The sequence below is a fragment of the Adiantum capillus-veneris genome, chromosome 2 (assembly GCF_014529385.1).
Source record: "Adiantum capillus-veneris isolate H3 chromosome 2, ASM1452938v2, whole genome shotgun sequence".
Classification (NCBI taxonomy): domain Eukaryota; kingdom Viridiplantae; phylum Streptophyta; class Polypodiopsida; order Polypodiales; family Pteridaceae; genus Adiantum; species Adiantum capillus-veneris.
The window spans coordinates 128,852,993-128,869,834 of record NC_140932.1 but is presented as its reverse complement, the minus strand read 5'-3'; the positions used below and the strand labels follow the sequence as shown (position 1 = coordinate 128,869,834).

The 16,842-nt window shown below is 43.0% G+C and overlaps 1 protein-coding gene across 1 annotated transcript; it reads right to left on the bottom strand.

The window, feature by feature from the left end:
• Positions 1-3,663: 3,663 nt before the first annotated feature.
• Positions 3,664-5,833, bottom strand: LOC147463607 (uncharacterized). The gene is made up of 3 exons (XM_086489812.1): positions 5,616-5,833; positions 5,337-5,460; positions 3,664-4,787 (listed from the first exon to the last, which is right to left on the bottom strand). The coding sequence occupies exons 1-3, from the start codon at positions 5,690-5,692 to the stop codon at positions 3,747-3,749; spliced, it is 1,242 nt and encodes a 413-aa protein (XP_086345938.1). The 5' UTR covers positions 5,693-5,833; the 3' UTR covers positions 3,664-3,746.
• Between the last annotated feature and the right edge of the window lie 11,009 nt (positions 5,834-16,842).

Here is a 16,842-nt window from a genome sequence, read left to right as displayed (position 1 = left end):
CATGGTATCGGCATGATGAACCAAAAAAAAAACAATGTGATCATCTAGAGCTGAGCACATAGGCAAGCCAGTGGTCTTCAATAATAAGCCTTCAATCTTGCACAGACTATACACCATCAATAAACCTTGGAACTTGAGTGAATTGGATAAGCTTTTGAATCAATCGGTGAAGAATCTTTCAAAAGGGTGAGCACATGGAACACAGAACACAAAAAGCACCACAGTAGTAGAAAAATATGATGTGGAAGGGAGATTCCACCCGCTACGTCAAATCCACAAAAGAAGGGCTTTTGCACCTATAATCCAGGTTAAAAGGAAATAGTGAGAGGGCAATTTTTTTGGCCAGAGCTTGCGCTTGTGCGATAGCTTCCTACATTTCAGGAGACAAACCTTTATCTCTGAAACCTCTGTCATGTGCGTAGCCTTTGAATCAGTTCATTGGCCGAGTGCTTTTGTATAGAGAGATTATGTGACCCTGACACCCACCTCTTTTGGATAGGGTTTCTTAGAGCAGAGTCACACCCATGGACAGTGGAGGGAGTGGGGGGAGGAAGGAGTTCAATATTAGAAAATGAGATTTTCTCTGCCTGATTGTAGAAACCCTGCTGTTGCTGCAATAACCCTTTGAAAAATGAAGGGGTTAAGCTATAGTTCTGGAAAACAATGCAAGAGTGCAGTTCTCTCTAGATCTGACCAATGAGCGGCTCTGCTTTTTGTCATATCCTCACCTTTTTTTATAGCTTTCTCTGCGTGAATCTGCAGGTGCGACCAAAGGTAAGATTTTTTTTTCTTTTTTGCAAGGTGTCATGATATTGAGATTGTGATCTTGTTGCGATTCGGATTATGATCGTTGTAAGATTGAGAGTGTGATTGAAATTAAGAGAGAGTGTGATTGTGACCAAGATTGAGATTGAGATTGCGATTGTGATTGAGAGTGAAAGTTTGATTGAGATTGAAATTGAGATAGCTCGGGGGTGGTCGGGAAGTAATGAAACAAGCTATGCTCTTCTTGTAATCATTATTTTATAGATTTTCTATTTTATCTATTCACTCTATGTACTATGTATTTTTCTTATTCATCAATCTATTTTGGTCTCCCGTGTTCACATCACAAGTGGTATCAAAGCAGTTTTGATTCTGCGACAACGATGAAAGAATACGAGAAACAATTGAAGAAGATGAAAGTAGAGATAAATGAAAGAAGAAGATGCAAGTGGAGATAAAAGGAAGGAGAAGTAAAAAAGCTACGATGGCGATGATGAGGATGATGATGCGGGAGAAGCTATAGTCAAATAATTCTTCAAGAAGGCTAGGCTTAATGAGTTTGACAACATAAGAAAGACAGACAAAGATTTGGAAGCGCGGGTGGTTGGAGAACTGGAAGATTTGGATTATGCTTTCAATATGGAGAACAAGACCACCACACTTTCGAATGCCCAAATAAAGTGGTCGATAAGGTATTACAGAGCAAGATGACTAAAGTGAAGACTATTAGCGATGCACATGATAAAGGTATGTCATTTGACCCTCTTTTCTAATGCTTACATCTTTGATGAATTCTTTGAAAGCTTCTGTGATCAAATTTATGCGTAAAATTTGAGATTTAAATTGAATTTCTTAATAGATTTGGGTAATACACATTGTTTCTTATTCTTTGAATTGATTGAGAAATTAAACATGCAACTAAACTGAAAAATTAAGAGACTCGAGGATTTAACTGGTGATAATAAAAGATTCACGAAAGAACTAATTAAAAACCTGTCTTTTTCTTTGAATAGTCATAATCGTAAGGGTAATTTTTTTGTCATAAACATGGGTATGCATGATATATTATTAGTATCAATTAGATGACTAATAAAAAAAATCATTGATTGTGAAGAAATAAAAATCTCTCTTAAATCATTTGATGAGGATAATCATACTCTTCATGGAGAAGAAAGGGATTCTAAATCTAGTTTTGGCTATGAAATTGATAAGGTGATTTATACAAGAGTGCAAGACTTTTATAACTTGTACAAATGAGTTAAAAAGAATGAACCTGAAATAGGAAAGAGAATTCACATCATTCATGTTGTTCTCTGTTGGGATAAGATTCGGTCTTGTCAAGGATTTCGTTGAAGATATGAATGACAAGATGAACGCAACAAGAGAGAGCATATGTAATACAAAATCATGTATGATAACAAAAAGGATAGACCTACCACCTTTTATGAAGGTGAGATTGTTGAAGGTTTGTACCCATTCGAAACCATGAAGATATAAAAGTGTAGTATTAATGTGGACCCTTTTAAATCCTTTAATAAATTAGGGACATAGCTCACACACTTGAGTTGCTCAAGACATCGCAAGTGGATCCCATGTTTCATGTTAGTTCACTGTAAGAATCCTTTCAGCCACATGAGAACAAACTTTCTCCCAATGTCTTGCTGAAGTTCATAGAGAGACCTGTAGGTTTTACGACCCAAAAAAATCCTAAGATATAGGGGTCGTCATATGGCCGAGTCACCTTGCAACTAGTTGTTCTAGTGGTATTAAGCAATAAAAAAGGAAGTTATATGGTCTCACATGCTGTAGAGCTAATAACAAGAGGTTTATTTTCAAGACAACTTCATTTAATTGTGGTATAGCAATTTGATAATGGCTATACAAGGCTGATCAAACATCAGGCCCATCCATCGAAGTTTGATGGCCTACAAGCTCAACGTTTAAGAGTGTACACAGTGCTTGTGAGAAAGTCTGCAGACGGTTAGGCTGGTGTGGGTAAACAAGCCCCTATAAATAACAAAATAAAATGAGACAGCAAGACCTAGCATCACTATCATTGTTTCCTCTAAAGCTGAGTGAAGAAAAGAGCCTCAATCTCTCTTGTGGTTACAGGGCTCCGCTCGCAAAGAGTAACTACCACTAAAACCATTGCAAGCAGAGTACCCTAGACCCTTTCAAAACTGCCATGAATTGGTGCTCTAAAATGTCTTAAAGTGTGCAAAAACGAAATGTAGGCTTTGGCTGATAAGGGCTTGGGAGACGTGTGCATGGAGGTAAATCTGCATGTGAGTGCATCCATCATTCCAAAACCAGAGTGAAAAGATTAATAATATTTTAGACAAAGGAACCTGCTTAACAGCACATCCATGAGTTATGAATCTCTTCTCTCTCTCTCTCTCTCTCTCTCTCTCTCTCTCTCTCTCTGGATTGATGTTCATTATACAGCTTCCTCAAAAGGAGGAGAGCCCGATGTCTAAGATCAGTATCCTGTATAGTTAGAACATCTTTTGCTATCCTATTCTTGAGAATTGAGGTAGGTATAGTACATCTGAAACATACTTTTTCATAAGCAGCAAAATTCCTTGTGCACCAAATAAACCACAAAAAGCAGCATCTAAATAGCTGAATCCTCTCTCTCTACCCACTTAATCACAAGCATAAAGGCCCTAATCACCATCCAATACCATAGATTCCATATGTAGGCATACTGGGCAACCCAGCAAAAGTAAGTTCGTCTCAACATTCACCTTGTGTAGCCTTAAGGCTAGGTAACTCCAACAGCCTAAGTAAAATTCCCTAAGTAGAGGTGAAAGGTTGCCTGGATTCATCTGGCTCTGTGTAGCAGTAAGAACTCATTAAACCTAACCATGCAAAAGTTCACTTCCCATAAGAGACGAGTGAAGAGTGAAGTAAAAAATGATTAGCCTCTAGCTGTTAAATTGAAGCTTAATATGAAAAAAGAAAACTGTAGACCTTTCAGCCTAGTATAAGTACAAGCCCAAAAGTCCAAGCACTGCCAGTACCACAGAAATATTTCGAACCTGCTTGCTTGGCAAAACCATCGTCCATGAGCTTCGTAGAATTGGTGCCCATTCAGAACAACCCTTGTAGCGTTTGCCTTCCTGACACAAGAGATCGGAACACTTTGCCTCAATGTCTCCATCACACATCTCGCATAAATCCATTGGGTCACCCTCTCCATCCTTCAGCCTCTTGAGAACACTTTGAGAAACCCTTGACCCTGCAAAGAGATCTATTTTGAAAAGAGATGACCAAGTGTTCGATGGCAAACCACTAGGAGCGTGTTTGTGTACTGTCCGCAATTCTCCGTTCTCATTGCCGCAACTCGATCCGGCCCCTGCACTCAGTGTTCGGCTGTGCCCGCTTGCCCTCTCTGTACAGCTGCTCAAACCACCACTGACGCTTGGAATTTGTTGGTGCTCATTTGCCTTCTCAATGCGCCATCCAACATTTGTGTCGCGATCTCCATGTATGAGTCCTGTCGCAGCAAGGGCACTACTTGCATCATTACCAACATCAATAGACACTTCGTGCATGTAAGCTGGATTCTCCTTCGATGTGTGCGGTTCATGGCACAAGCGGCGTTCATTGAAATCGCCAGAAACACCCGTTTCTTGGTAAGAAGAGCACTCATCCAAACTTCCAGACAAGGCTTTTCTGCAATCCATACCAGAACTAGAACTAAACAAACTAGCCGAAGCCATGTCCTTTCCCCTTGTGTGGGTTTTTGAGCTGCTGCTTGATGTATCTACAGCTGAGCCACCTGCGTTCAATCTAGACCCGCACAAAAAATTTGTGAAATCATCGCTTTCCTCTTGGCCTAGACTAACTGAGGAAAGAATCTTCCAATTCTTCCCATCATTTGAGGAAAGCAATGCACTTTGGATCGAGGATAGCTGGCTGCTAATAGCCTCCACAAACTGTTGCCGTCTTTGAGGCGCATCATCTTCAACATGAGGCTCCAAAGCAGGCACAGAGACCTCCTTTTCAAACTCTTCAAGCTGCACCACAAGGAATGCTTATGAATGTCTGCACAAGAAGCACTTTTGCACTACATAAACTCATGATCAATGCTAAAATGCACAATGGATGCCACTTCAAATGAGGGAAAACAGCGCACTACATAAACTCATCAGCACTGCTTGATTTGCATAATGTAAGCAACTTTTAACATAAATGCAGCTGTGGAACATGCAGTCTCCTAAACTTTTAAGGCTACGCAGGCATATGCAAAACAAGTATGCAGTCTCCTAAACTCTAAGGTTACACAGGTATATGCAAACAAAGTTCAAATTGAGACATGCATGTGTAACCATATACCTCCCTCTCGAAATACATAACCATACACCTCACATCACAAGCTTTTGAAAATGAACCTGTAATGAATGACCTAATCCTGATGGTTTTTCTGCAGAAATGCAACACATCGTGCACCAACACACTATGCTACAATGCTTTTAGCATTGAAAAAAAAACATTTCCACTGTAGGCACATGTACTATCCGCTCTCACCGCAGTACTAAGGACAGAAATCCACAAAAAGAACCAACCTGCCATTTTGCTATACCGAAAGCCGTGCTAAGTTCTCGTCTGCAAAATTCGATGCTGCCATTATCTTGAGCACCTGAGCACAGACTCTTTGCATGTAGCCACGCTCTTAATGACGACTCTAACCTGCAAGTGGCAAGAGGAAAGTGACCCAGACTGCTTAGCATGCAGGATCCCTAAAGCAACACAGATATTGGAAAAACCAGAAGATCACAAACAAACGCATGCAGACAGAAAGGTGTGCACACATACATATGCCCAGAAAACAAAAAAGAGCGTACCTATCTGCAGAATCTTGAACCTGCTCTGCGGCAGAGAAGAAGGGGTCCTTTTCCCAACATTGGAGATTCCTGGACATGATCTCGAGAGCAGGCGGGCTTGTGAGGGGCAAAAAAGAACGTGCGCTATATCACAGGAGCAATGGTGGACGGGGGTGCAGATGGGGAATCTCTGCAGAAATGTCGTAGCCCGCCCTCAAATTATGTCGTGTAAAGGGAAGAAGAAGAAGCAGAAGGCGTGTTCAAATGGCCAGCTGGCTGCTGGTTCCTTCAATGTAAAAGCCATTGTTTGTGTCATGGGAATGCAAACATCAACGCCACAAAAAAATTAATGTGAAGGTTCACTTTGGCATTCTCAAACAATAAAATGAAAGGGAAGTCGAGCCATGTAAATATGTGTGAATTTTGAAATGGAGACCCATTGACAAATTTAACAAGGTAAGGCCCGGTTCGGACGCGATGACGACAGAGCTTCGTTGTTCACGCTAGCATAATCTATTGGACCAAAATGAAGTGCACATTTTTGGACCAGACACTTCATGGGCGAAACCACGCCCCCCCCCCCCGGGAAAGGGAGTGCTACCCGACACTTTTCAGAATGAAATGCGGACAACACAGGTTGATCCCGTATCGCACGGATGCGAGGCTTCAACACAACCACTAGGTTGTCAGTGGTCAGATGGCGGGTTGGTCATCGCTTTGGTATAAATAGTTACCTCTACCTCTTGTGAAAAGCCTACCTATAGGCAGTCAACACATGAGGTGGATTTTTGTCGAGCTCGTCTAAACCCGGCCTGAGGAGTCCCGAAGGCGTGCTGCCAAAAGTTTGGTCATTGTAATTATCAGTCCAAGTAAACTGCTTCTATTGTTGCATAATCCAGCTTGACTATTTAGTTTGGCAGGCTTTTTTAAAAAATCTTTTCAAGCAATCAATCTCAATCTGAGTGGGCAAGAAGCTTAATCATAACTAGTATATGACCCGCGCATTCTGAGTGGGCAAGAAGCTTAATCATAACTAGTATATGACCCGCGCATTGCTGTAGGAAAAAAAGCACAACGTTCATTCTTCTAGTACAAACCTTCCTTGAACACTTTCTTTGTGTTCTCACTGCAATACCAATTATACAATGATTCTTCATTAAGGTAGATAATCTTTCACTTATGCATCAAAAAAGCTTTTCTACCTAACTAATAACAATAACACCATCGTGATGAGAAAAGAGGACCCATGGCACATTGGATGTACCCATGTGTACCACAGGGACACCACAACATGCATAACTCATGTGGAAGAAGGGGCATCGTTGACAAAAATAGCCTAACCCTTACACACCACGATCCATTTCACACGAGCTAGCTCCCTTATACTCGGTAGAGGTTGAGAAGGGACTCCTCCTACTCCACTCCTCTACACCACTACCTATGCTTGCCTCTCACATTACATCTATTCTTTAGACATCAGCCATTAGCTCTTTTCCACATACCACCCATACAAGCCACACTCCCCCCCCCCCCCCAAGGGACCATGCCACAAAACCGTTGGTACGATGATGAGTGCAGAAACCTCTACCGCCGGCTACGTGCACAACGGACTCTTCGAGAGACGACTGATCAAGAGGCTAGATGCCAGATAAAAACACTCACATGCCAAAGGGGTGAGCTTTCAAGGAAGCACATGAGCTAGAGCTATACCACCTATTCATGAGCATGGACAGTGCCACAGCATGAAACACCCTCTAGGATCCACGATCGACTACCCCCATTGAGGATCCATAGATATGGCATGACTATGCAGAGAAACTCTATGAGGTGCCGAACCAACCTCCAATTCCATAACCTCCTGGGCTCGACCCATGAGCTCCTCCTTCTTCACAGCGGAATGGACCAGGCACACCATTGTTCGGATCCACAAGACTGGAGACACTTTGGACCCTGGGAATTACAGGACTATCATGATCGGCCATACAATGGCCAAGCTATATGGGGCAACTCTTGAGGTTGAGCTTAGTTCTTACCGAGAGGCTGAGGGCCTACGGACTCCTTTCCAGGCATGGTTAAGGTGGACCTTCTCTACTATCGACCACATCTTGTTCTATGATTCCTCATTGATGGGGAAAAGGTGTGAAAGAAGAGGCTTTACTTCGTGCTTTGTGGATTTTCGCAAAGTATTTGACATCGTCCCAAGGGAGAGGCTCTTTCGATGACTCTAGAGTTTGGGGATACCTTGGGGAGATGATATGGGCCATCTATGCTCTCTGTGAGAGAGTGACTAGGAGAGTTCGCTACCCAGGCGGTATATCAAAGTCTATTGCTAGCACCATTGGTGTTAAGCAAGGATGCCCCCTCTCCCCAACCCTCTTTGGACTCTACATTAACGAGATCTCTGACTACATCCTACGAGCAGGAGGGGCAGGAGCTGACCTAGCAAGTACCACAATCCACATTATGTTATATGTTGATGAAATTTTACTGATTTCAGAGTCACAAGAGGGTACAGACCCATTTGAGATCTTTGGATGAGTTTAGTACAAACAAGGGACTTAGAGTGAATCTTGGGAAAACCAAGATCGTGATCTTCCACACCTCGAGAGTAGTTCAACGAGCAGCCACATTTACAGTGGCAGGAGGACCAGTAGAGTTGGTCACCTCCTACATCTACCTAGGAGTCACATTCGCCAATAGACAGGGGCCCTTCTCCATGGCACATGCCACCAATGATAGACTCACCAGAGGATATGCAGCACTGGCCATGCTAGATCGAAGATGCCATCATGCACACTTTCAGGAGCCTTGCACGAAGGGGTGGCTATTCGACACATTAGTCACTCCAGCCTCGATGTATGTAGCAACAATATGGGCTTCTGGATTGACAGATAGCCAATGGGCACAGATTGAGAGACCGCAGATCTATATGATTTCTTGCCTGTTTCGAGGTAAGCACAAAGTGCTGTCAGACATCATCAGGGAAGAGCTTGCCCCCCTCCCCCCCCCCCCCCCCCTTCTGGTAGTGGAGGCACTCTTCTAGATGGTCTGCTTCATCTAGAGAGTGTGAGAGCTCCCAACCGACACTCACACGACGAGCATTTGAGTTAGCTATACAAATATCAGAGATCAAATACGACAGAGCATGGTACACATAGATTAGAGCATGATTTGGAGCACATGGCCTTCACCTAAAGAGTTTGCCACCTTTCCAGTATGACCCCAACTCCCTCGAGCTTCATCTCTCGTGCAATGAGAGAAACATAGTGATTCGACAAGATCTCTGGCAGCTTTATATCTGACAAACTTGGATCACATCCCCCCTTCACACTACAGAGACCATTTTCTTACCATATTGGAGAATGGGTTCATTTAGTGACCATGCTATATGGACACCTGCATGCCACACAGCTTGCGGGTGGCAATTGGTCAGTTGAGAGTACATCACACAGACTAGAGATCGAGGTGGGGAGAGCTTATGACATTCCCTTGGTGGAGAGAGTGTGTAGAGTATGCAGAGAGGAATTGGAGAGCGAGGAGAACTTTGTTTGAAGATGCAGAGCTTATGCGGATCAGAGGTTGATACGAGCCCCTATTCAGAGGGCATCCTACCTTCCGAGATATCATGCACTCTTGAGATCAAAGACATTTGGGATGCTACTTGCTAGCGATACAGAGGCATAGGGACACACTTCCGCAGCTACCTACAGAGACCTCAAAGGGGGGGGGGGGGGTGGAGACAGTCACAACTTACAGATTCTTTCAGAGAGCTACACCCCTCCCACTCTCAGACCCACCGAGGGGAGTGACCCTTCAGCAAGCTGAGGTGAACCGGGCCCGATGATGCTTGTAGGTTACTAGAGGCCAGGCCCCACGACACCACTGTAGACAGACGAGGAGATCCGGACTCGAGCACATCGAGCTGTCAGATCTAAAGTCTTTTCCACTGGGTGAAGGTTCTGAGAAAGATGATGTAACAAGATAATCAGATCGTCCTCAACTACATTGAGGCAGTACCAGACTCACCAATACTGATATATGTGATCCCTATGAAGGACAAGGAGCTACCAAGATTCTATCCAACCCTCTATCTAAGTTATAATGAACCGGCTGATCAAATGAGATATGTCAGAATAATTGTTGGGAAAGGCGCTTTGGGTGGCCTAGAAATCTATGCTCAATGAGACATAATAGAAAAGCATTGTGTCTAAATTGAAAGATGATTTGGGTAGTTTTAGAGACATGATGAATCAATGGAGGGGCCATATTAGTTTGCCAATTAAGTATACAACTAAATTGTTGCAATTATTGGTACGCTTAGGTTTCCTTCTCCCCTTCCCGCAAGCATACACTGCATCGTGCACGCACGCATCCGTGCACATGCACTCTTCAACCGGTATCAGAGCTTTGGTGGCGGTGGCGGTGAAACGACACCCACGATGGCTTCTCGACGAAGGCTTCTCGAGTGATATGCGAAAGCGACGGAGTTCGGCTATGAAAGTTTGAGCTTGATGATAGTAGATTTGGCACGAATCGGTCGCACTGAGAGGAGATCTAATGCAACTCAAAGTGGATCTTCCATCGTGTGTGCAACCCTTCTCTTTGAGCGGGATCTTGAGAAAGAACCAAGAGAATGTGCAAAGAAATGGAATAATGTTATGCGGAAACAGAGCTTGTGTTTTTTGAAATGAAATTAATGTTCAATTTGGGGTGAGCTTGAAACAAAGGGAGGAATTGTTAGCATGGAAGCAAAAGGAATGTGAGCTTGGAAGCAAAAGAAGGCTTTTCACCTTGGATGCTTAATCAGTGATGTGGACTTGAAGGAACATTAGCAAAGCTAATTTGATGATGTTGCTCAAAGCTTGTGGGGGAAAATTAAAGCAAAGGGTGTGAGTGTTGCACATACATACACACAGGCATCAACAGTGAAGCAAGGGAAGGAGAAAAGAGAGAAAGTGTTTGTGTGATGCACACACACACACACACACACACACTCTTGTGCTTTCCAGGTTGCTAACACCCCCTTCGTTTCTTTCCAAAACTTCCCATCTTTTTGTCAAGAAGGGACTTGGTCAAAAACCAAATATAAGAATGGACTTTCTTTCTCTCTTCATGATGCAATTAATATCAATACTTGGTTGATTAACCATAGGTACATTTAGTGCTACCAAAAGTTCTACCAATAGACTAATGGAATTTCCATGGGGCTTGCATGTTCACCCATCTGGTGTAATCTTTATCTACATGTATTGGAGTACAACTACTATGAAAAGATGATGTTGTCTCCTACCTCTAGGGTAAAGTTAATTGAGATAACCACCCCTTTTAGGTATTTTGATGATATCCTTTGGATAGATTGTCAAAAACCAAAATGGTTCATAACCAAGGAAGGTATCTAACCACCAGAGCTCACCATTGAAGGAAAGAAAGCTTTAGAAACAACATTTCTAGATCTTTCCCTCTCCATAATTGGTGGAAAAAATCAAAAAGCTCTAGCTAAAATTCATACACTCCTTCAGATTACTCCTATAAAGTACATCCACAAAGCTAGCAATAGACCTAGTAACTAGTCTCACAAAGTCATCCTATCACAACAAAAACCTATTTTATTAAGCAACTCGGATACCCTAAAAGTCATAACCAAGGAAGGTATCTAACCACTAGAGCTCACCATTGAAGGAAAGAAAGCTTTAGAAACAACATTTCTAAATCTTTCCCTCTCCATAATTGGTGGAAAAAATCAGAAATCTCTAGCTAAAAATCATACACTCCTTCAGATTACTCCTATAAAGTACATCCACAGAGCTAGCAATAGACCTAGTAACTAGGCTCACAAAGTCATCCTATCACAACTAAAACCTATTTTATTATGCAACTGGGATACCCTAAAAGCCTGTTTAGACATCCACCAACTAGTAGCTGCTTTTTGTAGAAATGGATTTGAAAAAGCAAAATTATGGAGATTGATCAGGCAAACCCTACAGGGATATTGTTCATCCAATTTTACTTGTGAACCTAGGGCACTCTTACACATACTGTCTCTTAATGATGGGCACTAGGACCCCCATGAGAGGGGGCCCAATGCCCCCTCTTTATCCCTAGTGTGGGATTGGAAGGAGGGACACACACATACTGCCTATAAATACTTATTTGCTACCACATGGGCAGCTGCACCAATTTTTTTGAGGAACTCTTTTGGTCCATATGATACCCCTCTTAAAAAAGGCCCCCATTAAACAAAAATTGGAAAATCCCAAAAGAGGCTTATGGAGTTATCATCCCATGCATATCTAAAAACGTGTGGAAGGGACATCATTTATTGGCGCATAATAGTGCAATTTTTTTTCCACCACTTTGGCAGATACGCCTCGCGCTTATATGGTTTCTCTCACAGGCGGCAACCCCCACACAAATACGTTTTTTTTGGTTGAGGAAATGCTCCACTCCACCACTACCCTTTGCATGCATGGCCATGGATTTAAAAGAGGTGCCTTTTACAGACCTGGTGCAAGAAGAGAGTTACTCTTTTGAAGAGCCGTGGTCTTTTGTAACCTACACACACACACACACACACAATCGAAGAGAGGTAGCATGGCTATTTCTCAAAAATGCGTGCAAGGGTGTGTACACACACACACACACACACACACACACGTGGTAGCAAGAGATAGCATCAGCATCAAAGGCAGAAAGAAAAGAGGAGAGTATTTGTCTTCGACTTCGGCGTTTTTTCTCGGCATCGACGACAAGGCACCGACTTCGAGCATCAACACCTATGGCTTCAACGATGGCTTCTGTCTGGTGGCGAAAGGCGGCTTTGACTAGGTCTTTCTCATCTTTGATATTACGAGAACAAGCGAGAGTGATTTGGCTCCACTCTAGCATAGCTTCGCCAGCGACTTCCTTCCCATGCCCATTTCAAAGCGGTTTTTCTCCAACGGACACCCCTAGCATCCCGACCTCGTATTAACAATTTCGGCTTTGACGACTCCCAGTTTCCAACTTCATTAGCACACACCATCGCATAGCGGCTTCGACGATCCATTCCGGAGCACTTTTTCCCATGAGCATGGCTCTCGGATGGCGATTTTAATCACAAGCAGCTAGTTGTGCTTTGCGTTTGGTTTCAAGTCGATGTGCTTACTGATCAACGACATAGTGTGCCATTTTCCAGGCAATTTTGCTCGTAGTTTGTGCTGTTTTGTAGTGCAGACTATGTATGATTGCATGGGGTAGTTCAAAGAGCAGTTTTTTGCACGATTTGTGCAATTTCATGCCATGTATGCAATATGCGGATACACGTTGAGCTAGCTATAGCTTGCAGGTAGTAGATTCACAGGTTTACAACATGTTTGGACAAGTGCATGTCCATAGAGTCGCTCGTTCAGGAGTGAGCTTGTTTGCTAGGGTTTTGGCACTGCATGTATACCATTGTGGATCTGTTTACTGAGACACTAAGTGTGTTTTTGGTGCAGTTTCTTCATATGATAATTTTTGAGATTTTGCTCAAAATACAGAGGAAACTTTGTCCGTTTGTCCCCAGATTCTTGCCATGTTTTGTATGCAACGTACTTTCTGATGGATTCGTGGCCAAATTTGACTCCCAATTTGACAATGATGGAGTGTTTACTCCCACTTTGATAGGTTTTGTCAGTTTGGACACAGTTTAGCATTCTTGTACCAACTCTTGCAAGAGTGAGGATTGCATATGCGTGTGTGGCTACAAACAGACAGTCACAGGTTTCACAAGTTTTTTGCAGGCAATTTCTCTTGTGGGATGCATTTTGAGCAAGCTTGCTCTCTACTTGTGTAGATGGTTATGCACTTTACACTCATTTGAGCAATTTGTCCTAGATTGCATGCTTGCAGAGTTCGCAAATTGTGGATTTGGTTTTTTGCATACATGAGCATCGGTTTTGATGCAGTTTGATCATGGTTCTAGTTACCTCACACTTTGTTGCCAGTTTGGCATGGTTTATGGTTGAAATTGTACATTGAGTTTTTTACTCAATTTACAATGGAGATTCTGCCAGATTTCTCCTAGGATTTCTCGCCATAGTTTGGTTTCTTGACATCCACTTATGGTTGCAGATATGTGTGAAGGTTTAGAGTCCACAGTGATGACTCAAGAGAGGCAGCGGTCTAGTAATTGTCGATACTTGCGTTGTGGCATTGTGGTCACACATGGTACATTAGACATCGTTGTTTTGGGCGTATGAGACAACATTAGAGATCTATACGTGGTGCACATGAGGTTTTGACACATGCTAGGGTAGTGGCTTCTTATGCCAATGACGGGTGATGTCACATTTAATTCATCTTTTTCTCTTGATGTTCTTATGTCTGTGGATTGTGCACTTCCTTCGCAGTGGTTGATAGTTGCGGATGCTACATTTCATATCACTCCACATCGTGACTAGTTTTGTAGCTATTCTAGTGGGATGCTTGGCAGTGTACGTTTGACTGATGGTTCAGTGCATGACATAGTTGGCGCATGAGAGGTGAGAATGTCATTATCGAGTGGTGCATCATACATTCTTAGTCATGTGCATGACAATGAGTTTGATCTGAGTTGGTCAGCTCAGAGATTGTGGATGCCATACTTCGCTTCGAGAGCAATCTTTTACAATGCATTTGGGTTTACTGGTCCTTGTGAGAGGTGCCATGGATGGCATGATCTACCCTATGCACGTGGATCATGTTTGAGACAGCATGATCTCGATTTTGTTGCTAGCATGCTTTGAGCGAGAGACGAGACATGTCTCCTTCGTGGTGAGCTCCACCATGCTCATGAGACAGAGCATTTAGCTACGCAGGACATGTCTGTAGAGATAGAGGTAGAGTGGTAGTGCTCTAGTGAGACATAGTAGGTGTTGTCAGATTTTGTGCAGGTAGAGGTAGAGCAGTTCTTCTCTCTAGAGACACATGCAGAGATGACAGACGTGGAGATCTTTGATATGCTCATGTTAGAGGCTGATGAGTTGGTGCCACGACGTACATTTCCACCTATGAGTGAGAGGGACGTAGCCATCCTAGTGTTTGCTTTGACAAATATATACAAGATGGGTAGTCCTGAGGATGCAGTGATTGCAAATAGCACAAGGGAGGCAAGTACAACCAGGTTTACACAAATTTTTTCAGCATTCGGGCATCTTATGCACGACCTACTAGGGTTGAGGCCTGACCTAGGAGCTGCAGTGGGAGCATTTGCAGCATGGATTGTTAGTCATACGGTGACTGACACTAGCATCATGCATAGTGGAGTTTTGCATACCGTATAGAGTTTCCTGTGGGATTTACATGCAGGTTCTAGCGTGGATATGTATGCTCGCCTACCACCATAGCCGATACGACTACATATAGATCAATTGAGCAAGCCAATGGATATAGGTTGAGAGAGTCTCTCACCTGTTTTCTTGTACATACTAGTAGTTTAGCTAGTAGGACCCACTTATCAACACATTCGCCTTTAAGTGGGAGATTGTTGGGGTACAGGTGCATGTGCCTTGCCTAATCGCCCAGGTTATGGGCCCCTGCCCACTGACACTTTATTCTTGTGTACATATACAAAGAATAAGGGGCAGCTCATTTGTTGAGTCTTGCTCCACCCACACACGGTGTACTCTCTCCTTCTCCCCTTCCCGCATGCACACATCGCACCGTGCATGCACACATCCATGCAAATGTACTCTTTAATACTGGCCAACAACAAAATCGATGACCAGTGAATACGGCAGCCGGATTCGTGAGTATTCTTGATATGGAGCCATGCTCCTCAATTCAAACATGACTGATGTACCATGGTGCATCTCAAGGAATTTTCATACTAGACAAAGCTAAAAGAAAATCAACCCCGTTGATTGTGGACCTTGTTGAGTAGGGTATCATAGTGGAAGCATAAAAATACTTATATTAATTGCACAAACAAAGCGTACCTTTCAAACTTTTTGGATCTCAATTATCAACAATAGGTTAATCATAATCGTTTGTGACTGCATCGAGTTTAGAAAACTTGCCAAGTAGTCATGCCCTAGCAAATCCAAAACTCCAAACTAGAGAAATAGATGCTCGTCGGCTTCCTAGAATTGTGATTAATGATTGGCCTTGCCGAATACCTTGCCTTACAAGTTACATGCCATGCCTGACTCGTCTTTACTGCTTAGAAACCTTGCCTTGTTCAAGGTTGAGGAGCATCATAACGAACTAGAGAAATAGATGCCTAATGACTTCTTGGAATTGTAATTAACTATTAGGCTTGCCTAATACGGCATGCCTAACTCGTCTTTAATGCTAGGAAAACTTGCCTTGTTCAATGTTGAGGAGCGTCATAGAAACCCTTGTAGGGAGTATCCTTGTATGGAGCCTTGCTCCTTAATCCAGACATAATCACATGCCTTGGATGTATTTGAACCGAGTTAAAGGGACATGAGCCTTGGAAATGTCAAAATTGCTCCCGTACTATCTTCCTCAAGTTTGTATAGTATTTTTGCAAAATAAAATCTAGATGGAATTAGCATATAAACTAACCAAACAATCCTTGACCTTGTCCAAGCCTTTTTGATTATGTAAATTTTCTCCGCATTTCCAACAAGAGAGGCATCCGTCTTTGCACTTGCAAGCCCCATGGAAAGACTTCTACAAAGATTGGAGGTTGCAAGGATGAACCCCATGCCTTGCATGGATTCTTAGGATCATTTTTCTTCATGGATGTTCTTTGCCTAAAGCCATGCATAGGAGAAGCCGTGCTTCACGAAGGCTCGTAGCCTTGCTGAACCCCTGAATTATGCTTGTGACTTACCACAACTTTCCCATTGGCCATCGGCACCTTTGTACCCTGCATTCTTTTACCTCTCCCTTTGACATTTTGCACCTTGCATGCTTTGCATGACCAGTGCATGCGAGTCCAAGGACCTTCATGCCGCTTGCATGGAGTTGCTACTGCTAGTAAATACTAAAAAAAAATGGGAATAAAATTCATCCCTGCAGAGGCGATGGTGGCTCTGATCATGGGGAAGATGCACTCATTACATGGTGTGTGATGCTCTTCTTTTGCTGTCAAAGAATTGAACCTTGCCTAGATAGATAGAGCACTTCTCTTTGGAGCCAGTCTCCCCCGATTCAGTGGAGTTCAACCATGCCTCCCTTTGTGTGCAGGAGGTCACTCCCACGGCCCTCTGTTAGCTTCGTCTTGTATGCAGGGTTTATTCTCGCACGAGGTTTCTCGATGAGATCCAACAAAGGAGAAAGA